The 25,683-nt window shown below is 33.1% G+C and overlaps 3 protein-coding genes and 1 long non-coding RNA gene across 4 annotated transcripts; all 4 read left to right on the top strand.

Annotated features, from left to right (window-relative positions):
- The first annotated feature begins 55 nt into the window (after positions 1-55).
- LOC139520169 (uncharacterized) lies at positions 56-4,792 on the top strand. Its single transcript, XM_071312640.1, has 4 exons — positions 56-271; positions 2,421-2,504; positions 3,231-3,378; positions 4,191-4,792. Exons 1-4 carry the CDS (start codon positions 190-192, stop codon positions 4,207-4,209), a joined length of 333 nt encoding a protein of 110 aa, XP_071168741.1. The 5' UTR covers positions 56-189; the 3' UTR covers positions 4,210-4,792.
- A 1,073-nt stretch (positions 4,793-5,865) lies between these two features.
- Positions 5,866-9,122, top strand: LOC139520168 (universal stress protein YxiE-like). Its single transcript, XM_071312639.1, has 4 exons — positions 5,866-5,990; positions 7,327-7,410; positions 7,855-7,964; positions 8,809-9,122. The coding sequence occupies exons 1-4, from the start codon at positions 5,921-5,923 to the stop codon at positions 9,001-9,003; spliced, it is 459 nt and encodes a 152-aa protein (XP_071168740.1). The 5' UTR covers positions 5,866-5,920; the 3' UTR covers positions 9,004-9,122.
- Positions 9,123-11,667: 2,545 nt separating this feature from the next.
- LOC139520167 (universal stress protein YxiE-like) lies at positions 11,668-17,301 on the top strand. The gene is made up of 4 exons (XM_071312636.1): positions 11,668-11,846; positions 15,655-15,738; positions 16,563-16,672; positions 17,088-17,301. The coding sequence occupies exons 1-4, from the start codon at positions 11,762-11,764 to the stop codon at positions 17,280-17,282; spliced, it is 474 nt and encodes a 157-aa protein (XP_071168737.1). The 5' UTR covers positions 11,668-11,761; the 3' UTR covers positions 17,283-17,301.
- A 1,405-nt stretch (positions 17,302-18,706) lies between these two features.
- On the top strand, positions 18,707-22,329 carry LOC139520170 (uncharacterized). The gene is made up of 4 exons (XR_011663832.1): positions 18,707-18,856; positions 20,050-20,130; positions 20,699-20,803; positions 22,136-22,329. It is a non-coding gene; the product is annotated as an uncharacterized lncRNA (long non-coding RNA).
- Positions 22,330-25,683: the final 3,354 nt, after the last annotated feature.

Raw genomic sequence — 25,683 nt, 5'->3', positions numbered from 1 at the left:
ACAATAATTATCTCCTACGTCTACGCCTATTCCTCTTCAGAATCCTTGATATTCTATATTTAAAGTTTTTATACGGTGTGCCTTGTCTTGCGTGTCATATATATATCTTTATTTCTCAACAAACCAAATTACATTGTTATAGTTGTCTGAAGTCGCACTAGAATTGAAAAAGTGTACAACCAGTGGAAGATGGATCGGGAAGGCTATATTCAGAAAAGAGTTGTTGTCATAGCAATGGATGGCAGTAAGGAAGCAGACTCAGCATTGCAATGTAAGATCTTAAACTTTGTTTATTTCTCATATCTATATATTGCAGTAAATCTCCTATGTAAAAAAGCTTCTAAGGCATTGTTTTGTATAAAAAAAATACTCTACTCAGATAAGATGGATGTTTTTTCCCATATGAAACTATTTAATTCTTGTGTTAGCCCAATATTACTGTATTGTAGTGAGATATGGTCGCTAAATATTGTGAAGAACAACAAAACTCTTGAATCTCAATATTTATCTATGGAATCAGTAAAACTCCAAATAAAATTTGCGAAAGGTCTTCTAAATGTTAATTCAAAGGCAGTAAATACAGCTGTATTAGCTGAATTGGGAATGTACCCTATTGGTATACAGGCCCTTAAGTCTTCTGTAGGATTTTGGTTACATATTTTAAAGTCAAATGAAAATGAGTCATTATTATATAATGTTTATAAAGCTAACAAGCAGTTAAATGATGGATTTGCTTCAAAAGTTAAAATGCTACTTTCAAAATTGAATTTCACTCATGTTTGGGAAAATCAATGTACCTTCTCTAAAAAAAGATTACTTTTAGCCATCGTGAAGAAGCTCAATGAAAATTACATTATATTTTGGAGAAATTGTCTCTTTAATGATGATAATTCAATAAATGGAAATAAACTAAGAACCTACAGAAAATTTAAAGTAAAGTATGAACTAGAAAAGTACCTTTTATTGAATTTAGATAAAAATGTTACAATAAATTATGCTAAAATAAGAATAAGTAATAGTATGCTGGCTGTTGAACGTGGTAGATACAACAAAACAGCTTTAGAAAATAGAATATGTCCTTTATGCCATAAAGAGGTGGAAGATGAATTTCATTTTATCATAACATGTTCAGAAATTAATAAAACTAGGATCAAAATGTTTGATGAAATATCTAGTATTGTCCCCTGTTTTAATTCAATGAGTGAAGAAAACAAATTTGATTTTATATTTTCCTGCGAAGAATGTGATATTTTACTTATCATTGTTAACTACATAAGTGAAATTTATAATGAAAGAAACAATTATAATGTCAATATATGAACTGTGTAATTGATGGCTCAACTTATAATGTTATATATATTATAAGATCTTATAACATATTTTTTTATAACATAAGCATAATATTTTAATTGATAATTTTAAAGAGGAGGCATGCTGTCAAAAATATTATAGTATTATAATTAATACTAATAATCTATGTTTTTGTTTTTCTTTCAATGCTACATGTTTGTAGTGTTTAATGACTATCGTTTTGTATTTAATATGCCACTGTCTGTTTGTTTGTTTTTGTTGTATATTTTAGTAACAATCCTATTGTTTGGATTTTATACTAATAAAATTCTTATTCTTATTCTTATTCTTATTCTTATTCTCATATCTATATACATATAATGTATATCATATTTATTTTTTAAATATTACTTAATACAACTTTTTTAAATGTCAATGTCAAATAAATCTGAAGCGTAAATTGAGTGTATCTTTTGTGTTTATAATATACAATAGTATTTTGTTGCCGTCCTTCTATAAATACTATATGTTGTGATGTTTCTCTATCATTTCAGATTGGGGGGGGGGGGGGGGGGGGGGGAGGGGGTGGCACTTGCTTAAACGTGTGCACCTGTTGCATTTGTTTGCACCTGTCCCAAGTTGGGAACCTGTTTTCCAGTATTTGTCGTTTGGCGATGTGGTTCATACGTGCTTTTGTTTCTTGTTCTTATATAGAAAAGACCGTTGATTTTTCTGTTTGAATGGTTTTACACTAGTCATTGTTGGGCCCTTCATAGCTTGCTGTTCTGTGTGAGCCATGACTCCGTTTTGAAAGGTCGTACATTGACTTATATTGTTTTTTTCTGAGTTGGACGAAAAGTTGTCTCATTGGCACTCATGCCAAATTTACGAGCTTTAGAAACAGAGAGAAAATTGAAGCTCGCCGAGCTCTTCCCCTATTTCATAGCTACACCCACCTTTCAATCTTGGGAGAATTTTCTTCATCTTTTAGTCTTCCTAAGATCATTGGTGACACCGTGTTACTAAATTAGAGCATATTGTATTTTCATTTGTTATAAACAATATCGTACATTTTTACTAACTTCAACAAATGGCGTAGAACTACTTCTCACTGATCCGGATTTTTACAGGGTTTGCAAAGAATATACATCTGAAAGAGGACCAGGTTAAAGTTGTTTATTGTTTACATCATTCATCACATTATACAATGGATCGTAAGTTTAAATTTACTATACATGTAACAGTGTAATGATGCAAGATAGTTCTGTAAGATCAACGTTCAGTCTTCTTTTGAATGGAATCATTTTTATGTAATCACGTTACCATTCAGGTTTCCAGACTTGCGAATTTGCTTAATTTCTCAAATTAATTTTTTTCTTATTTTCATTATATTTCGAATTCTTTATTTATAATTTCCTTTTGAGAACAAAACATGAGTAGAATATATCTAGTGGTAAAGATTTTATTGACTTGTTTTTGTTATTGACTTTTCATTGTACATATCAACAAGTCCATTTATACAGCGCCGATATGTGTTTATGATTATACACCTATTATTTGTTATCATGCACCGCACTGAAAGTACTTTGTTTCTTTGTACATTCGTTTACCATAAGATATAAGATTATGAATAAAAATACAAATAGTTAGTTTATGTGCAAATAGACCTATATAAGTTAAACCTTGAATGTCAATGTCAAATGTATATATATAACTGATGCGCATATATTTAAAGAACCTACAATCGATTTTATATATAAATGTATATATGTCTCTATATATATGTGTCAGGATTGTGATCGTATGCTATTTAAAGTGTTACTTTGATCACACTAGTACACTTTTTAAAATAACATATCCTTTACTTTGGTGCTTTGAAGATTTTACAGTACGGTTTTCTTAATATACTTAATTAAATAAAGAATGATTTTAATTTCTAGCCTCACATGGTGGTTCTGGTTGGAACCCATTTTCACTACTCTCTGGGCGGCAAATGATACAAACACTATGTCAGAGAAATTTGAAAACGAAAGTAAAGATGCTGCAAAGGTTTGCAGTCACATTGAAGAGTTGTTGCAAAAGCTTGAGGTCAGTATATCGTAAGACAAATACCAACGGACCAATATATTATTTTGTTGTGAATTCGTGAATGCTATCCGACAAAGATTCTTTGCAATTGAGTTTAATTCTGTTAAATCCGTTTTGAATGAGTTTCGGGATTGAAAAAAATGTGTTAAGTAAATGACACGTAACGACGTAATTTATCTTTATGCTCTTTCCGATATCAGTAGACTATATATATAAATTTTCCTTAATTCGGTCCTTTCCAGCTTGTTGTTCTGTGTGAGCCAATGCTCCGTGTTGAAGGGCGTGCTTTGATCAATAATGGTTTACTTTTACACATAGTTTCTCATTAGCACTCCTACCACATCTTCTTATGGCTATATGTCTGTTGCTCTTTACAACTATTTATAGTATGGATGTTTAAGATCATATATGAACAGCGACATCACAAATGTCATTTCTAGCTTTCAATTTACCTCTAACGTTATTCTAAAAGGACGAGTGTTTCATTTTCAAAACTATAAAGTGCTAATATTATAAAATTTAAAAAAAAGCCGATATGATCACCTGACTATTTATTATAAGCCCTCGAAATACCTCTCGGTCTTAATTCGAAGTGCTCCTTAAATGTATATAGAGTATGTCAATAGGAACGTTTAATATTCAACGAAGTGACAATGAAAAACGTTCTTCATATCGGTTTACAAACAAATACTTTTTTATTTACTTTGAAATTCTTATTCTATACTCTTCCTTTTCTGTATAACATGCAGAGTTTATATAAGTGAAATTCTAAAGGTATGTTAAATAATTTTAAGTTTTGTTATTTATTGCAGATTAATGGCAAAGTTCTAAGGGTTCAAGGGGACCCTGGACATGCAATATTAACAACAGCAGAAGAATGCAAGGCTACATGTATTGTGGTTGGTTCGAGAGGTGTTGGATCCCTTAGGCGAACAATTATGGGGAGCGTCAGTGATTACATTTTGCACCATTCTAATATTCCAGTTCTAGTTTATCGTCAGTAGAGATCGGAGTTGTATTACATTGATATTTTATGTGGCATAACTGCCGACAACTATCTATGGAGAACCAAATGCATGTGATGTGACACCGTCTATATAAATGATATTATTTTCTTATATTGGGATAAAGAATGTTCATGTGATATCAAAAATACATGCTCACATGTTATGTCTTTAAAGTAGCATTAGTTACGAATAACATTGTTAGATAGAAAATTGAATATGAATGTAGAAATAAAATGTGGCTATTAGCAATCAATTTAAAATAAACTTCTTTTCAAGTTTTATAAAAGAGGGGCGAATGATATCAAATGACATTGAAACTTTTGAAATGATGTTTTATAGTGTGTCTTTCTATGTTGTTATGTTACACTACTGTTTCAAATTAAGATGAAGGTTTGCGCCTGTTAAAAGGTTTGCAAGAACACGGTGCATTTGTTTGCACATGTCTTAAGTCAGGAACCTGTAGTTCAGTGGTTGTTGTTTGTTGACGTGTTTCATACGTGTTTCTCATTTCTCTTTTTATATAGATAAGACCATTGGTTTTCCTGTTTGAATTGTTTAACACTAGTCATTGTGGGATCCTTTATAGCTTTCTGTTCTGTTTTAGTCAAGGCTCCGTGTTTAAAGCCATAGTTTGGCCTTCTACAAGTTTTGACCTTGATGGAGAGTTGTCTCTTGGCTCTCATATCACATTTTCTTTTTGTCTATTGACAACAAAAAAGAAAAAGACACAAAAGGAAAAACAACGTTATAAAAAACACAACATAGAAAATTAGAGACTCAGCAACAAAATCCCCGTTGAAACCTTGGGTGCTCTCAGGTGTCTGAAAGGGTAAGAAAATCCGGCATTACGCGTGGCACCCCTCATGTTGTAATAACGAACTTCTAGTGGCTAGATAAACTCACTTGTCCCTAAGGTATTAAAATCAAGTTAATATCGAGCAACTTCCAAATTTGAACTACATGCAGTGGCGGATCCAGCCATTTAAAAAAACGAAAAAATCTTGAATATCTGTATGTTTGTTAAAATGATTATTCTAATATGATGAATTCATGTATTTGTGGTCCTTATTTTTGAACTTTTATTATGTTATTTTTTATTGCAAATGAAAAATGTTGTATTATATTGTAACTACAGCTGATATATTTTTTTGTAAAATGAACTAACAAATACTAACACATATATATTTACATGATCTATTGCTAACATTAACGAGGCCGGGATAAGGTACCGGTATTCGATGTTTTCATTACTAACAAATGTACAGATTTCAATAAAAAAATGAAAATTAAAAAAAAAAAAAAAAAAAAAGGGGGGGGGGGTTCCCAACCCAGAGTAAAGGGGGGTTCCAACTATATGCTCCCATTCAAATGCATTGATCGGCCAAAAAAAGGGGGGTTCCAATCCCCGGACCCCCCCCCCCCCCCCCTTTTGGATCCGCCACTGACACGTATTGATTTATTGTTTTAAAAAAACCCGCGTTAGAACTTTATGTTCACGTGACCTACTTACAACGATAAACTTTAGAAGACCAAAAATGACTGAAGGGAATAGAGTGGTTGTAATAGCAATGGATGGAAGTGCAGATGCTGATAAGGCTCTGGACTGTAAGTGTTTTATTTTGTAGAATTCGATTTACCAATTCACTTATACTACAACTACATTGTTTATCGCAAAATTTTTATCGACTTCAGATAATAAAAACTTGATGAGTGACTGCATGTTTATACATAGTACACATGCTTATGGTCAAGTATTGAAATAGATACACAATATTATCGAATTTGCTGGAAATATACAGTTTTTTAAAATGTATTGTGAATTCTTTAACATGCAGTCTATTCTGTCAACCAAATTTGAATTCGTATGCAGACCAAATGGCAATGTCAACAAAAAGCATATAATCAGTTACCAGTATAATGTTTTATCAACGAGATAAAACACTATTTATAATTCATAAATCACATCTCAATTCGGATAGTGCATGATATGAATTAATAAAAACAGTTTGAAAATGGGTACCTGTACAAAATAAATTCCAAACTATAAAGAGATTACATATATTACATTGGGTTAGTTAAGTCCATATAATTTCAAAACAGGCATGTTCAATTCCCAAGGACCAAACACAATATATTTTACATGCATAGCAATGTGCATAAATCCGTCGCTGTGTTTTTTTATATCAAAAAGATAATCCTCTGGCCCACAAAGGACAAAGAATCATTTAAATCAGTTGCTTTAAAAGGTAGAAAGTGAATAAGCAAGAATTACAGTAAACTGACACTGTTATACTAGCGTTGGAAATAACATGAAAATGAATTGTACATAATATACAGCCGGGCATACTCGAATCTGTCATAAAAACTGCAAGAACAGAAATATTTTATGAGAAGCATTCAACAATCACAGGCACTTGGGGGGGGGGGGGGTCATGACCCCCCCTCAATTCCATAAACAAACTTTTATTTAAAAATGCTATCCTATACTCGAACGGACACCACGTTTAAACAAAATAAAAATTGTCAGAGGCGGATTTAGGGGGGGGGGGGGGGGGGGCAGGGGGCCTGACCGGAGCGGGCCCCTTCTCCGGCAGAAATTAAATATGAAATGAGGAAAAATAAGTTCAATAGTCACAAAAGAAATTACGAAAGAAAAGGGGGCATAACTTTTGTTTTCATGGTTTGTTTGTTAAATGTATTTTGTGTATGTTTATATTATTTGTCAAAAACTTATTGTTCAGAGTTTATATGACAATAAATATTTGAATTGAATTGAATTGATAAAAGGGGACATACCTCCAATTAAGCATACACTAAAAAATAGATACACGCTATAAACTATTAACTAAAATCACCAATTAATAAGTAAAAATATATTATTAAAATACTAAACTGTGACAAAATACAGTCATCGGATTTACATGGTATTCTCTTTTTCCAGTCTACAGCACGAATTTGTACAGAGAAAATGACGATATAGTGATATTGCATTGTGTTCATCACAGATCTGTTTATACTTATGAGTGTAAGTATACATCAAAGGATTGTTCTTAAGTTACTTGAAACCACAATGATAAAAGTTGATGTACCGGTGTGAAATATATTGACACATCCGAATTTTCATACTTATTTAAGGTTGGGATGCAATTTGTAATGTACTAGGATACAACAGCTTTTAAACAAAACGACTTAGAGACTTAAAGCATTATACTATCTTAAAATAATTAACCGATAGGGAAAAAAACATAAACACATACACATATTCTGTTAAAGTGTCAATTTTTTTTCTCTTAGCTCTGTCAGCTGGTTATACACGAACAATTTAAATATGTTTTTTTAAAAGGTTGCAAATAAACTAAAAAGGAAAACAGAAGTGTTTGAATAGACACAAATAAGCCAGGACCAAAGCTTGTTCTCCGAAGAAAATTGGCATGATTTAGTTGTTTTTTTGTTGTTGCTTTTTTTACAGCAATATGGGCCCCCACAGATCCAGGAGCAATATCAATAGCATTCGAAGAAGAAAGTAGGAAAGGAAATGAAGTATGCAAAGCAATCGAACAAAAGCTAAAAGACCACAACGTAAGTGTATAGTTATTTTTAGTAGTGGTATTGTTCAGAGCTCAACAAGTACCACAACAAGCCAATAAAAAAATGACTGAACATCTTAACATTAACCAGTAATATGCACATGGCACCCAAATCCTAATTATTCATTTTCATATGAGATGAGGTCATTTTCATATTAGACTGACGTGGCTCAGTACTTAAACATCCCGTCAATGTGTTGGATTATCTTTCATTTTTGCCGGTGTGCTTTGTATATGGGACTTTCTGTGATTCTTTAGTTCTTATAACGTGACTCTGTACTTTTAAAAGATCCCGTCATTATGTTATTGTTCTATTATATCATTTATATGCCATTGTGTTATTGTACTATCATAAATTTGAAAATACTATGAACAACAAACGACAAAATTATTTTACTCGCGTAATGGTATTAACCATAGTTATGTGGATTCTTAAAAATTCTAAAGAACTTCTGGATAATTTCAAATCTCAGTCTATTTCTGAAATTAATTCTAACATAACTTTTGATTTTTTAACCTTGTATACCAACATTCCCAATGTGAAATTATAATTGTTTTGAATAAACATTGAACGACAAAATTTCTTCCTGTGACGTTTCCATTTTGTTCACGCACCGTTAATATAACGGAATTTGATGCGACTGTCATATAAGTGAGATTTTAGCGCTATAAAACCAGTTTCAATCTACCATTTTCTACATTTGAAAATGTCTGTTAAGTGTACAAAGTCAGGAATATGACAGTTGTTGTTCAGTCGTTTGTTGTGTTTTGTCATTTGATTTTGCCATTTCTCTCTCTCAGTTCTATTAACTAACAAATTTTAATTTATAATTTAGGTTACAGCCAGAGTAATTAAACTTGAAGGAGGAGATCCTGGTCATACAGTCGTTCACAAGGCTAACGACCTGAATGCCGCCATGATAATTATGGGGAGTCGTGGTTTAGGAACAATAAGACGCACTTTGCTTGGAAGTGTTAGTGATTATATAATTCATCATTCAAAATGTCCCGTCTTTGTGTGCCGTCATTGAGGAACGTTTATAATATAAATAACGTACTATACACATCTTCTATATACAACATGTATTATTTTTTTGTTTATACTAACGATATATACAATGTACACTAATAAAAGAAGTTTTCGCCTGAACATTTTTCTTTCTTTACATAAACTTATACTATTTTTTAACAACTGAAAAAAAAATAAAAAATAAACCGAACACAGATTTCAGCGCTGAGCAGGATTGAATTAAAATGCCTTACAGATATAACAATTTTACTGGCCAACGGATTTAATTGGGGATCGAGCCTACTAAGAAGGCTATTCTAATAGAGTAGAAATGAGAAATGTGTCAAAGATACAACAACTCGACCAAAAGTGCAACAAACAGCCCAAGGTAACCAATGGGTCTTCAACACAGCTAGAAATTTCTACACCCGGAGGCACGCTTCAGTCGTCCCTCAAACTAAATGTGTGCTGCAGTAGTTCAGTGAAAATGGATGTCACACAAAACTCCGAAACATATACACATCTTCTATGTACAACGTGTAGATACTTTGTATTTATACTAACGATATATACGATGTACACTAATAAAAGAAGTTTTCGCCGGAACATTTTTCCTTCTTTACATAAACTTATACTATTTTTTAACAACTGAAAAAAAAATAAAAAATAAACCGAACACAGATTTCAGCGCTGAGCAGGATTGAATTAAAATGCCTTACAGATATAACAATTTTACTGGCCAACAGATTTAATTGGGGATCGAGCCTACTAAGAAGGCTTTTCTAACAGAATAGAAATGAGGAATGTGTCAAAGATACAACAACCCGTCCAAAAGAGCAGCTAACAGCCCTAGGCAACCAATGGGTCTTCAACACAGCGGGAAATTCCCACAACCGGAGGCGGGCTTCAGCTGTCCTTCAAACTAAATGTGTGCTGGTTCAGTGAAAATGGATGTCACACTAAACTCCGAAACATTTAAATGATCATATATATATATAGTATTTGCTATGGATTGAATGGTAAATTTTCGTGCTTTCTGTAGCTGTTTTCTGAAAAAAATAGTCGAATAATTTGAGTGGGAGACATTTGGAATTTGATGAGACTGTCGTAAAACTGAGAGGTTTAGCGCTATAAAACCAGGTTCAATCCACCATTTTCTACATAGGAAATGCCTGTACCAAGTCAGGACTATGACAGTTGTTGTCCCTTCGTTTGATGTATTTGAGCTCTTGAGTTTGCCACTTGATTAATATTTATATCTAGAAATTGACTATGAGGGTCGGTTGAAAACAAAACTTTACGACAAAAAGAGAATTTGATGATTGATTTCGGCTTCCCAATAGTGAAGCATTGGGACGCTGAAATTATCACTTCGTAAATTTTACGGACGCCATCACGAGTTGGTTGACCGTTATAAGATAAGATAAGATAAGATATTTTATTTTCCAATTATGGGCCCCAAAGGGCATAAACATTACAACATCAATAATTTTTTTATGTAATATCTGTTAGATAAATGATATCGGATATGTTCCTTGTGTCGTAACTACAATTCCGTTCCCTTTTCACGAATGTGACCTACCGAATTATACTTTTTACCTTAATTTGTGACATTTTTACCTATTTTGTATCTTTGGTTTTTTTCACGCATCATTATCAATATTATTAAATTTGATGCGACTGTCGTACAAGTGACAGGTTTAGCGCTATAAAACCAGGTCCAATCAACCATTTTCTACATTTGAAAATGCCTGAACAAAGTCAGGAATATGACAGTTGTTGTCCATTCGTTTGATGTGTTTTGTCATTTGATTTTGTCATGTGATTAGTGACTTTCCGATTGAATTTTCCTCGGAGTTCAGTGTTTTTGTGATTTTCCTTTTTCCTTATTTGTATAATGTATACAGAAAACAGTAAGTAGATAGATAACTGTTTTAAAAGTATTGGATACCAATATAAGGGGGGATGTTTTTTGTCTGAGTCAGAAATTTATTTTTCGCGCAAAACACGATGATATTTTTTTTCTTTTCGATGATCAAATTATGTTTTTTATTAATTTTTAATTTGACACGATAAGGTATGGGGAAAATCTGTCATCTGCTTTGCATCAATGTATTTTATTTCATTAAATTTGGAATCATATTTTTTTTAGGAAAAAAGATCACCCCCAGTTTTTGGTGGGGTTCGTGTTGCTGTTGTACCCCTATTTGTGACATTTTTACCTATTGTGTTCACACATCATTGTCTATATAATGGAATTTGATGCGAGGTTTAGCGCTTTAAAACCAGGTTTAATACACCATTTTCTACATTTGGTAATGCCTGTACCAAGTCAGATATATGACAGTTGTTGTCCATTCGTTTGATGTGTTTGAGCTTTTGATTTTGCCATATGATTAGGGACTTTCCGTTTTGAATTTTCCTCAGAGTTCAGCATTTTTGTGATTTTACTTTTTTCTTTGAAGTTAATATGAAAAACTGTATTGCTATCTCAGATTGCTATAAAAGACTATATTTCATTAATCCCATATTTCGATTAAAAACGTGAATGTACAAAATGTAATTGCGGAGAAACATCCTTTAAAAACTACAACTGCGTATAGCAAACGTCATGTGCAAATCAATGCACAATTTCTCTGGCTGTGTAATTTCACTACAAGGGCATCAATATTAAACTGCGCAGTAAAAGTTCAGCTGTAGTGAAATCAATAACCAACATTTATTTTTAGACTGTCACACTCGACCTATCATAGTTTTACTTTATCGCCACCTTAGATACAATGGCAGATGCATCAAAGGGACCAGCTAACAGGATTGCTGTTGTGGCTATGGATGGCAGTGAAGCATCGGAAGCGGCACTAGATTGTAAGTTAAACGCACGCAAAAATTATCTTTTGTGTACAATTGTTATCTTTTGTGTACGACATACATGTACTTGTCATATCAGTGTTTAAACTAATGTGAACATATGATCACATATTAATTTGTTAATTTGTCATTTATAATGTGGAAAGCGACAAAATGCACCTTTGTACATAATACGTGATATTTAACATGTTAAATCATAACACCTCTTTTTGGTGCAATTGTTTATGTTTATAAAAACATAGTAATCCCAAAAATACATTAAATGAAACGCTTAGAGACAGTAAAAATATAGGTTCAAGGATTCGTGACTATACATAGATTTCTAATGTGTAATCTATGAATCATAGATAGTCCTTATTTTGTTGATTTACGTATGCTTTCAACCTCATTGGGGTATAACTGTGTATTTTTCAATAAACCTAATGTAAGACGCTCCCAGACCCCGATGACTTTTTTACAAACAACTTTGAACATTACCTCTTGAAATAGTTCGGCAAACACTTTTAACTTTTTAGCTTTTCCCATTACTTTGCGTCCGGCGTCCGACGTCGTCGTCGTCGTCCGTCGTCCGTCGTCGTTAACTTTTACAAAAATCTTCTCCTCTGAAACTACTGGGCCAAATTAAACCGAACTTGGCCACAATCATCATTGGGGTATCTAGTTTAAAAAATGTGTGGCGTGACCCGGCCAACTAACCATGATGACCGCCATGGCTAAAAATAGAATATAGGGGTAAAATGCAGTTTTTGGCTTATAACTCAAAAACCAAAGCATTTAGAGCAAATCTGACGGGAGTAAATTCGTTAATAAGGTGAAGATCTATCTGCCCTGAAATTTTCAGATAAATCAGCCAACCCGTTGTTGGGTTGCTGCCCCTGAATATGTAATTTTAAGGAAATTTTGCTTTTTTTGGTTATTATCTTGAATATTATTATAGATAAAGATAAACTGTAAACAGCAATAATGTTCAATAAAGTAAGATTTACAAGTAGGTCAACATGACCGAAATGGTCAGTTGACCCCTTTAGGAGTTATTGCCCTTTATAGTCAATTTTTAACCATTTTTCGTAAATCTTAGTAATCTATTACAAAAATCTTCTCCTCTGAAACCACATGGCCAAATTAATCCAAACTTGGCCACAATAATTTTTGGGGTATCTAGTTTAAAAAAATGTGTGGCGTGACCCAGCCAACCAACCAAGATGGCCGCCATGGCTAAAAATAGAACATAGGGGTGAAATGTAGATTTTGGCTTATAACTCTGAAACCAAAGCATTTAGACCAAATCTGACGGGGTAAAATTGTTTATCAGGTCAAGATCTATCTGCCCTGAAATTTTCAGATGAATCAGACAACCTGTTGTTGGGTTGCTGCCCCTGAATATGTAATTTTAAGGACATTTTGCAGATTTTGGTTATTATCTTGAATATTATTATAGATAAAGATAAACTGTAAACAGCAATAATGTTCAGCAAAGTAAGATTTACAAATAAGTCAACATGACGGAAATGGTCAGTTGACCCCTTTAGGAGTTATTGGCCTTTATAGTCAATTTTTAACCATTTTTCATAAATCTTAGTAATCTATTACAAAAATCTTCTCCTCTGAAACTACATGGCCAAATTAATCCAAACTTGGCCACAATCATCTTTGGGGTATGTAGTTTAAAAAAATGTGTGGTGTGACCCAGCCAACCAACTAAGATGGCCGCCATGGCTAAAAATAGAACATAGGGGTGAAATGTAGATTTTGGCTTATAACTCTGAAACCAAAGCATTTAGAGCAAATCTGACAGGAGTAAAATTGTTCATCAAGTGAAAATCTATCAGCCCTGAAACTTTCAAATGAATAGGACAACCCGTTACTGGGTTGCTGTCCCGAAATAGGTAATTTGAAGGAAATTTTGCAGATTTTGGTTATTATCTTGAAGATTATTATAGAAATAGATAAACTGTAAACAGCAATAATGTTCAGCAAAGTAAGATCTACAAATAAGTCAACATGACCAAAATTATCAGTTGACCCCTTAAGGAGTTATTGCCCTTTATAGTCAATTTTGACCAATTTTTCGTAAATTTTTGTAATCTTTTACGAAAATCTTCTCCTCTGAAACTCCTGGGCCAAATTTAACCAAACTTTGCCACAATCATTATTGGGGTATTTTGTTTAAAAATTGTGTGGCGTGACCCGTCCAACCAACCAAGATGGCTGCCATGGCTAAAAATAGAACATAGAGGGGAAATGTAGATTTTGGCTTATAACTCTGACACCAAAGCATTTAGACCAAATCTGACGGGGTAAAATTGTTTATCAGGTCAAGATCTATCTGCCCTGAAATTTTCAGACAAATCAGACAACCTGTTGTTGGGTTGCTGCCCCCAAATTAGTAATTTTAAGGAAATTTTGCAGATTTTAGTTATTATCTTGAATATTATTATAGATAGAGATAAACTGTAAACAGCAATAATGTTCAGCAAAATAAGATCTACAAATAAGTCAACATGACCAAAATTTTCAATTGACCCCTTAAGGAGTTACTGCCCTTTATAGTCAATTGTTAACAACTTTTTCGTCATGTTTTTAGGAAATATTTTCCACTGTAATTACTGGGCCAAGTTCATTATAGAGAGAAATATTTGTAGCAACAAGAATGTTCAGTAAAGAAAGATCTACAAACACATCACCATCACAAAAACACCATTTTGTCATGAATTTATCTGTGTCCATTGATAATATGCACATAGACCAAGGTGAGCGTCACAGGCTCTTGAGAGCCTCTAGTTTTTTAACACTTATGCAATCGAATTTTGTTCGATACTGTATCTTTGGTAAGAATTTATAGCCTCAAATATTTAAATAATTTTTTTATTTATCGCTTTCTTCGCTAGACACGTGCGAATATTTGTATATTTCCCAGCATCCTCAACATATAGATTAATAAGGTCTAAAAAGCGGTAAATTTCTAAAAAAAAAAATTATATTTCCAACAAAAAGGAATACATGGACAACATATATTACTGTTATCGTAATATTTTATCGATAAGAGCAAGAACACATATTTTAAGAAAAGTTCAAATAAAAAAATAAAAAACACCAAAATAAATTTAGACATAAGAGAGAAAGGAACCATTCCGCGAGCGTCTGTGTGTTTGACCAGTTATACATGTACCTGAACTAGATATCGCATTTAATCCACAAATAAGAAGCAAGTTCACATATACAGTGTATGTGAAGCACGAGTGATACGGTGCTTTTTGTCCGCAATTTGCTTTTTGTCCGCTTTTGCTTTTTGTCCGATAATTTTGCTTTTTGTCCGACACTTTTGCTTTTTGTCGGTTTCGCTTTTGTCCGATAATTTCGCTTTTTGTCCGACACTTTTGCTTTTTGTCCGTTGCATTTTGTCCGTTTTGCTTTTTGTCCGATAATTTTGCTTTTTGTCCGACACTTTTGCTTTTTGTCCGTTGCCTTTTGTCCGTTTTGCCTTTTTAGCTCACCTGGACTAGAGGGTTAATTAAGTTAGCTTTTTTCATCACTTGGCATCCGTCGTCGTCGATAACTTTCAGAAAATCTGAAACTAATGGCAAAATTAAAGCAAATATGGCCACAATCATCCTTAGGGTATGTAGTTTCAAAAAGGTATCCGATGACCCCGTTATCACCTATCTACAGTTTTTGCGCAGAATATAAACAAAGAGTACGACGATGGTGTAGTTATGTATTGTGGTCACCTTAGAGCACAATACATCATACATTGTATATGAATATGAGTTCAAAATAACTTTTTTGTGTGTTCTTTTATTTTCAGTTTTTGTAAAGAATGTTTACCACGAAGGCTTAGATGTTGTACTTATGCATTGTGTTCATCACCGAGCACAGAGTACTTATGGATGTAAGTAACAATTTTGTTTCCTTTATTTATTTTCAGATTTTTCATAATATGTGTAAGAGGATGTGGTATGAGTGCCAATATGACAATTCTTTATTCAAGTCACAATTGGCAATAGTAAACAATTGTGTGTCTAAGTACGGTCGCCGTGGTTCACACCGAGCATCAATCTATAATAGATGAAGCTTTTTTATATATAAAAAAGAAGATGTGGTATGATTGCCAATGAGACAACTCTCCACAAGAATCCAAATGACACAGAAATTTACAACCACAAGTCATGTGTTATTTCATCTGTATCACTGCTAGTGAGGATTTTGAGATGTTGCGGCTCTGTACTCATATGTATATTCTTTTGTTTTTCAAACCACGTCTATTTGTCAAAATGTAGTTTGGTTTGTCTATAGTAGGCTTATAAAACTGGATTATTTTGCATTTTGAACTGTATAACGAAAAGGACAAAATGTCCTAAAAAAGTGTGTGATTCCAATAGACCTATATATATTTATATGTGAATGTGTCGATGTCGTGTTATTTGCTATTTGTTTGATCACAGACCTTAAATGGAAGGCAATATCAATTTGAATTGATTTGCATATATTAACAGAAGATAAAGTAATAGATTTATACAATCTAGACAGATAAGGGATATTTATATCCAAACAAATCATCTTTTGGTTTTACAGTGTGTGACCGTCTAGACTGAATATATTATTGTCCTGCAAATTTTTGTATTCATATTTTGTATGTGTTAAATTCAACCCTGGTAAATCTCACCAGTTCTGAATCAAATTCTAATTGATTATCGTTGCTCTAATAAATTGTAGCTGTCTGGATGCCTGTAGAACCACATTTGGTTGTGCATGCATACCACGAAGAGAGAAAGAAAGGAGAAGAGGTCTGTAAAAAACTGAAAGCCAAACTAGACACGTACAAGGTATGAAATGGTAGATGTTGTATCTGAAGAAGTTTGCGAATATGTTTTATTATTAATTTCATAAGATATCAGTCCCTTTTGAAATATTTGAGGACCTTTGTCATGTTTTGTAAGTATAGTTTGCCTCCATTGAAATCATTTTCAATATTTTATTCAAACGCCACAATTTCCTGATTTTGTATGCGCTCCAACACTAGTCGTATTCGATTTGGCCTCCTAACCGTTTTGATTCGAGCGGACATGCAACTGATGAGTCTGGTGTAACAAATTACGAAAAATTCAAAGTCTTGTAAACATTCAATTTTAGAAATTGTATCTTCACTGATCTAATTCGTTCAGACTACATTTTGTGTGGTCTAATTATAAAGAAAATGCATATATAAATAACATATATGTTTTATTCATTCTTTAATAGATTGGTGGACAAGTAATTCAATTAGATGGTGGCGATCCAGGCCACACAATAGTTCAGAAATGTGAGGAATTAGGGGCCAGTGTAATTGTTGTTGGCAGCCGAGGTTTAGGGGCCATTAGACGTACACTTATTGGAAGTGTTAGTGAATATATACTCCATCATTCAAACATTCCTGTGTTCATTTGTAAACATTGATTAAAATATACATATTTGATGGACTGTTTGTTATTGTTTAGAAGCTATGTCGCCAACAGGGGAAGCATGTCTAGAAACCTCTCCACTCCATCCGTTTGTCCGAAAAACGTTTAGAAGAATGTTCTGTCAAACGTTTCTTTGCTACTATGAAAGGGAATGATTGCTGCTTTGTAATGTTGAGTTGTAGCGGTTATAATTCAAATAACTGTTGTGCAGCTACTTTTTGGTTTTCCTAATAGTTTGAAATTTTTCAAATTTGTTAAAATGTAAACATTCAGCTATTTATTGGAAAGTAAAATACTTTTGCTACGTAGATATTGGCGGTTTTTTTTTAATGACAATACAATGCACATGCATCAAATATAACAGCATTGATTATAGTATCCGTGCGAACTTCAATTTAACTCTTAGCTGGAGATGGATTACACATGTGCTAAGCATGTTCAGTTATTAAAAAACAAGAATGTTAAACAAAAAAATTACAACAAGGAAGCCACCGAGAACAATTTCGTAGACTGATTAGGCCAAATAATTTTTATACAAATTAGATGATGATTTACGCATTTTTTTTAGATACACAAGACATGAATTCAACAAGACATAAATCGTCATGCAATTGCACGTGCATGTCTTTTTATTTTTATGTAGGTTTATATCGGGGCATATGACCATCAACATTCTTCGGAGGTCACTTCGATGGCTAATTATATGACGTCTCTGGTCTAACATAGACATAACATCCACACGAAATGTTAGCCCATTATAACTTGTCCAGCTGCCTTTTTTTATTGATTCATTTTGTGATTTGAATGCAAAGAACATTTTAGTATATCTTATAAATGAAATATTGGAAAATAAGTCAAAACATTTAACATAAAGTTGATAGCTTGTGAGGCCACTGCAGCTATATGCGTCAGAATACTACATGTTGTCGCAATGTTACATAAGCACGGGTATGAATCCTGCCGAGGGAAGAACAACATGTATTAGCGTAGATTTGCTTCATACTTGGTCACAACTCAACTTGGCACTGCTGAGTTGTAATTTAACGTGTATGCTGATCCGTCCGTCCGTTTGCCAGACAAATATTTTCCTCATATTTTAATCACAAATTACTAAACAGGATCGGACAAGCAAGCACGACAATGCGTGCATTCTTATTCTATTAGAAAACTCTGTCTGAGAACATACAATTTCAGTCCCTCTTTTGTTCAAAAGTATGACGCGCTGTCAATTAACTCTTGAAGACCGATAAATTAAACCACATAGTACCAAATATATCAACTGGTTATGGAATAGAATAGTAAAAATGAAGTTAGTCATAAGAAATTGGAACTTCATAAGTTTAAAACTGAAAGCTTATTGCAACAACGATTTACTGGTGGCGTAGATAACCTGTTGCGAAACAAATTTATAATATTGTATTGATAACATTTACACGAGACGTTTCAGTAAACCCATTGTCCAATATGAAGATAAGGGAGAAATTGGTATAAGTTTGTTGATAAGAAGCGATCTTCTATAATTAACAGAACAGAATGGGACATGTAACACTTTTTTGTCTCTTTTTTAAGGTTTGTTTACATTTAAATTAAGAGAATTAATGATAAATCTTTATAAGAAAATTGTTTTGCCATTATAGATTTGATTGCGCAAACGCAGGGACTTGCATTAAAACACTGTATATATAGGATTAGGATGAGTGAGCTGATATCGTTAACCACTATTTTCGTTTGTGTATATATCAGTAATAAAAAAAATGCTTAATAAATTTCAACAGACAGCTGAATAGTAACCATATGAAAACAGCAGTCAAGAAAATATAATAATGGTTGGGAAAATGAAGTTTATCGAGATGACACTATGCTTTTCTCTAATTATTGGTGCTTGCCAAATTGTGCCTCGATCTATTCGGCTGACATACAATGCGTTGTTCGGCTGTGCTGTTTTTATGTGGTGAGATATGTTGTTTTACGTATTCGTTTTTATTCTGTAGGTAGCCACCACTTCGGTGTTAACATGTATATCAATTATATAGTAATTTTTATAAATTAACTGATTGCTAAAATATGAAATATTCTAAATACTAAGGATTTTCTTATCCCAGGCAGATAACCCTAACCGTATTTGTCACAACTTTCATCTTTGTTTGGCTTTCTTTGCTATTTTGACATGAGCGTTACTGATGAGTTTTATGTAGACGAAACGTGCGTCTGGCCTATTAAATTATAAGCCTGGTACCCTTAATCGCTATTAGCTTGTCGGAATGTTCTATTGTATTGTTTATTTGTGTGTTTCTCTGTCCTGTATGTTCTGCCATACATATGTATTGTAGTCCTGTCATGCAATGTTGCCATTTTAGTGTTATAGTTAACATTGCCATTAAAGTGGGAGGTTTGGCTAGCCACAAAATCAGGTTCAACCCAACATTTTCTTAAAATGTCCTGTACCAAGTCAAGAAAATGGTTATTGTTATCTTATAGTTCGTTTCCGTGTGTGTTGCATTTTAGTGTTTCTGTTATGTCGTTGTTCTCTTATATTTTATGTGTTTCCCTCAGTTTAAGTTTGTAACCCGGATTTGTTTTTCTCCATCGATTGATGAATTTCGGACAGTGGTACACTACTGTTGTCTTTATTTATACATTTGATACCAATAAAAACGACAAAATCAACATCACAATTATATGCTTATTTCTATTCAATATATGAATAAAACAATAACGATTACGTTCGACATTGTAGACCGATAGTTTGTCTTACATTGCAGATATGTATTATGCTGTCGGTACACGTAAACGGACAACATTCTGTAAATGACGTTGTCTCGTTCAGATATCTTGCGAATGTGGTGAGTATGCTTTGGAAGCACTATTTAAGGTTGGTTGTACCACGGAACACTCTGAATCAAACACCAAATTTAAAAGACCCAACGTTTTGCAACACATATATACTACGTTAATCTTTTTGGTCAACTTTGTATGAATGTGCTGGTCTTGTAACTATTGTTTATGTAGTGTTTGTACACACTAATATCCGTCATTTTGCTACCTAAGAAAAAAATTTAGTTATCGAGACTTTAACTATCTGAAAAAAAAAGAATGCCTATGGTTTCTTCTATTCAACAGACAAGGAATTCGAAACGATGTTTGTTTGCAGGAACCTTTCCCCACATTATCCCAGTCGTTTGATATTGAATTACCGTGATAAACCTGTCATTTCGTCATGAGAGTACCCCCATCACCACCCTCAGAAATATGGCTTATATGAGTAGCCAATAATAACCAGTCGTTGAGTGTTTCTGTTTTCATATTTGTTCACTTTTTCGCTCTTGCTAAAGATAACGTGTGGTTTCTTATACAACCATACATGAACTCACATTGCAGGATGAACTTTTGATATGTATGCAAATTTTTCAGAATCATCTTCTCTGCCTTAAAATATACCATGACTGTTATATGTATAACACTACGAAACAGGATCAGATTGACATGCACGACACGCTAACAATGATGGGCGTAGAGGTAACTATATTAATGATACTAATGTAATAAGTATTATCGGAATTATTCCTCTATTTAGTTTATAGATTTTTTTATACTTTTTGATTTGTCCATTCAGATCTTATTCTAATAATCGTACAGAATGTATAATTTGCAGTAAAAAAGCGGACAGTCCCTTATCAAATGGCAAAATCAAAAGATAAAACACATGAAACGAATGGACAACAACTGTCATATTTCTGACTGGGTACAGGCATTTTCTTATGTAGACAATGGTGGATTGAAACTGGTTTCATATCGCCAAACTTCTCACTTGTATGACAGGCACATGCAATTCCATGATAGTGACAACGCTGCGTGATCTAAACAAACATAATAAGTTAATTTGTGAGCAGTCATCACCGTGTTACAATCTCAGTCAATACAAAAACAAACAAATATTTAACAAAGAAGCAAAACGATGTTGCACTTGCAAATGAGTCAACAATCTACTGGCGACTGATTAGCGAGGATGGTTAAACTAAAATTACCATACGACCTTAATTCATGAGCAATTATGATATTCTGTAATAAACAACAAAAAGAAAAGCCAAAGCAACATTACAATTTTAAAATACACGAACATCGACTTGAATTATGCTTAAAACACTAAACGAAAATTTGTATGGCGCTTTTTCGATTTTACCGATTTAATTCTTATTCTGTAGACTCTAATCATAACTAAAACGAAAATGAAAACTTGCTATTTATAAATCTATACACCTTATCGCTATTTGTCCGCCATTACTGGACATTACACAGGTTCCCGTAAAATTTTGACGTCATAATACAAAATATCGGACACCACAACGGAAAAGAGTTTATTGTACTACGTCAATAGTTCAAACGGGACAGATTCTCGGATCAGCCGGGAAAAGCGATAAGGGTATTAGATGTGTAATAAGGTAATCAAATATCCTGCTGACCATTATAAATAATTGTCGAACTGCAAATATATACGTGCATGAAATATATATATATATGCAATACTCACTGGTTTTCTGAAAATCGATTCATTTTAATAGTAAAGAGCTTGTTTGCGTAAAAAATAATGAAAATATTATTATCATCATCCTTTTTGTGATCACTATTCCTGTACTTAAATAAGATTATGAAAAAGCTCAGCTTCCCATATATTTGATTAAGATTAATTTTATTAAAGGTGTTAATACTGAACAAGAACATTTTATTCAGCAAACTACATAAAAATGGGAAATATGTCTTTTTTACATTGCCTACAACGAAAAATGCAATTGATTTAAACAAGTGCTTCCTCTATTAAAGTGTGTCAGTGATATTACATTTCATTTGCAGGCAAAAGTTTTGAAGATGGTCACTGATGATCGTGCTACTCACTTCAAGACAGCATCTAAGGATCATTATAAGCATGATTTAAGATATTTTAATGGTTATTGCCTTCATGGAAATGCTACTCTATGGGTATATAAAAGTCCTGTGTTTTGATTTCTGGTATTAATTTAAGTTAAATAAATTAATTTTGGTAAAAAGTGGGTTAGTATGTTTCTTATGTTTTGTTTGTTTTGTAGGGGAAGCAAGTAGTATTCAATTTAATTTAAACTATATAAAGATGCTGAAAAAATATTATCACAAATCTCAAAAGAAAATTCAAAAATAATAAATTCATCATAGATACCAGGACTAAATTTTGTATATACGCCAGACGCGCGTTTCGTCTAGAAAAGACTCATCAGTGACGCTCGAATCCAAAAAAGTTAAAAAGGCCAAATAGAGTACGAAGTTGAAGAGCATTGAGGACCAAAATTCCTAAAAGTTTTGCCAAATCCAGCTAAGGTAATCTATGCCTGAGGTAGAAAAGCCTTAGTATATCAAAAATTCTAAATTATGTGAACAGTTCATTTATAGATATAACCATATCAATGATAATTCATGTCAGCACAAAAAGTGCTGACTACTGGGCTGGTGATACCCTTGGGGAAATAAATCTTTACAAGCAGTGGCATCGACCCAGTGGTTGTAAATAAACTCATCATAGATACCAGGACTAAATTTTGTATATACGCCAGACGCGCGTTTCGTCTACAAAAGACTCATCAGTGACGCTCGAATCCAAAAAAGTTAAAAAGACAAAATAAAGTACGAAGTTGAAGAGCATTGGGGACCAAAATTCCTAAAAGTTTTGCCAAATCCAGCTATGGTAATCAATGCCTGCGGTAAAAAAGCCTTAGTATTTCAAAAATTCTAAATTTTGTTAACAGTTAATTTATAAATATAACCATATCAATGATGATTCATGTCAGCACAAAAAGTGCTGAAAAAAGTCCCTTGTTAATCAAATGGCAAAATCAAACGCTCAAACACATCAAACGAATGAATAACAACTGTTATATTCCTGACTTGGTACAGGAATTTTCTGTAGAAAATAGTGGATTATATCTGGTTTTAAAGCTAGCTACACCTCTGACTTGTATAATTGTCGCATTAACGTTAAATGTTAAATGAAAGATAAATGTTCTGACTGTGTCAGAGGGACAAATATTGAAAACTTTCTACAAGAATGTAAAAATGTCGAGGCAGATTATAAATAGGAGACCGAGTAGGTTTGCATTTTAGTTGCCAATTAACTGGTGATTCTTGATATTAATCACACATGCTTGGATCTTACAAACTCTGTTTTTATCTGTTAAAAATATCTTCTATAAATTAGTGGTAATATGAATATTTCCGTCTATGTGTCAAGAAATGATGTTTTCCCAAAATGCATCATTCTAACATCAAACGAACGAATACATGGCATTGAGTTCCTCCTGGTTTTACTGTCATTTTAATAGTTGTTTGTTTGAATCAGTTTATTTTTTACAAACTAGGATTTATTTCTACCTAAAATAAGATTGAAACTGGGTATCTACATTCGCCATTTTGTATGAAACAAAGGAGGACAAAGTTAATTGTCAATACCGAAATATGTTATCAGGCAGTTTACGTCATGTTATTTCAAACAAAGAAAATGTGTTGTTTATGGCTCTATCTGCGGGAACAACCTATTTGTCATGAAAATAAGACAGGTCCATAGCAACATTTGGATCTTAAGATATATCGATGTGTATTCAAAGACCCTCTCTATTTCACAGTTTGTATCAACGATCGCACAGCCTTAACCCCTTCGGAAAGAGTGTGTTCACGTCTTTTGTTGCTTTTAGCCTAGTGCTTGTCAAAATCCTCGACTTAATCAGTTTTTTAATGGATTTTTCATTAAATTAATTTCTGCTAATGATTTTTCGGGATAACACGTTTTCGAAGAATTAGTACTGAATTTATAGATATAGTTACGGTGCAGTTATTGTATAATAATGAACAGTACTGAAATAATAGAAAGTATAACATTACAAGTTTTCAGTTTTGCCGAACAGTACTGATATGCAAGAGGGTAGAAATTTACCCAAAACAACGTTGATAAATTCTTGGTAATGTAGTTTTATTGATAGGGTTGTCAAATTTTATACTTTTGAATAACCAGTTAGTCGGCTTATATTTTGTTAATCGTAGTAAAGTTTAATTGTGCTTTATCTACAGTATCCTATAAATTAGGGGGGCGAAAAGGGTGAAGGGAGACAGGGAGACAGGGGTGGGAAAAATGAGAGAAGGGGCGAGAGTAAGGAGAGAAAGGGCCGGAGAAAGGGGATAGAAAAGAAAGACAAAAAGTACTTAAAAATTATTAAAATTTAGCTGGAAAACTAGTTAGTTAAAACCTTCAAGGAAGTGCTAATAAAAAGTAAAATGACAAAAATACCGAACTCATGAATTCAAAATATTATGACTGATACCAATCGAGGACTAGATGTCTACAAACAATGGTATGGACTTAGTGATATATTATCAATTAAACTGAAGTTACTACGACTGTAGCACAACTCTTAACAGGAACGATCACAGCATGTAAAATGTTTGAAAATCAAAATTGAAAAGTGTTTCAATATAGGATGAAATAAAATCAGAAAGCTCCTTGAAAGTTTTAAATAATAGGCAACTTTGCCTGTAGTTGAGAGTCAGGGCATCAAGGGGTAAATTAACAAGTGTATACATTGTTGAAATGTATACAAGACCAGTTGTAAATTATCTCTAATGAGATTATCAATACCCAATCCTACATTGGCTTAAACATAACGAACACCCATATATACTTTCAAGATCTACTACTGTGGTTGATAATATAAAGGCAGCATCTTTTAATAGACTTTTTAAAAATATTTCCACCATGAAAGAATGGTAAAAGAATACTAAATTCACAAGTCGAAAATAAAATGGCAACGGCATGGAAAAAAAACCAAACAAGCAGCAGTACTCAAAACACAACATAGAAAGCTAAAGACTGAGCAACACCAACCCCACCAAAAACTGTGAGTGATTCGAACGCGTAAGCAGATCCATGACGTATTGGTCAATGCGACAGCAACTCGACAAGAAAAATACTCACATCTTACGGGAGCATGTGATCCTCGACAATAGATACATTATTTCAATTTCTATATCAAGATTTTCAAAGTTAAAAGGTAAAATCAGAAAAATACCGAACTCCGAGGAAAATTCAATTGGACAGTCCCTAATCACAGGGCAAAACCAATTGACAAAACACATCAAACGAATGGACAACAACTGTCAAAAGATAAAACAGAGACAATTCAAAATCTACTATCGACGCAAAAATTCTACAAAAAAACCAACAAGCAACAACATCAAGATATAAGGAATAAAACAACCACTGACAAAGTTTATGATAGAGGATAGGCAAATGAATATTCAAGAAGTAATTAACTATTCTATTGTATATATCCAACCTATCCCTTTTCAATCAGTGGACAAAAATATGCGATACAAAGTGAAAT

The sequence above is a fragment of the Mytilus edulis genome, chromosome 4 (assembly GCF_963676685.1).
Source record: "Mytilus edulis chromosome 4, xbMytEdul2.2, whole genome shotgun sequence".
NCBI classification, from domain to species: Eukaryota; Metazoa; Mollusca; class Bivalvia; order Mytilida; family Mytilidae; genus Mytilus; species Mytilus edulis.
This window is presented reverse-complemented; position numbering and strand designations above follow the sequence as displayed.

Coding starts and splice junctions, on each gene's coding strand:
- LOC139520169 (XM_071312640.1), top strand. CDS start 190: ATGGATCGGGAAGGCTATATTCAGAAAAGAGTTGTTGTCATAGCAATG. Junction 272..2,420: donor AGCAGACTCAGCATTGCAAT/GTAAGATCTTAA, acceptor GGATTTTTACAG/GGTTTGCAAAGAATATACAT. Junction 2,505..3,230: donor ATCACATTATACAATGGATC/GTAAGTTTAAAT, acceptor TTTAATTTCTAG/CCTCACATGGTGGTTCTGGT.
- LOC139520168 (XM_071312639.1), top strand. CDS start 5,921: ATGACTGAAGGGAATAGAGTGGTTGTAATAGCAATGGATGGAAGTGCA. Junction 5,991..7,326: donor TGCTGATAAGGCTCTGGACT/GTAAGTGTTTTA, acceptor CTCTTTTTCCAG/TCTACAGCACGAATTTGTAC. Junction 7,965..8,808: donor AAAAGCTAAAAGACCACAAC/GTAAGTGTATAG, acceptor TTTATAATTTAG/GTTACAGCCAGAGTAATTAA.
- LOC139520167 (XM_071312636.1), top strand. CDS start 11,762: ATGGCAGATGCATCAAAGGGACCAGCTAACAGGATTGCTGTTGTGGCT. Junction 11,847..15,654: donor ATCGGAAGCGGCACTAGATT/GTAAGTTAAACG, acceptor TTTTATTTTCAG/TTTTTGTAAAGAATGTTTAC. Junction 15,739..16,562: donor AGCACAGAGTACTTATGGAT/GTAAGTAACAAT, acceptor AATAAATTGTAG/CTGTCTGGATGCCTGTAGAA.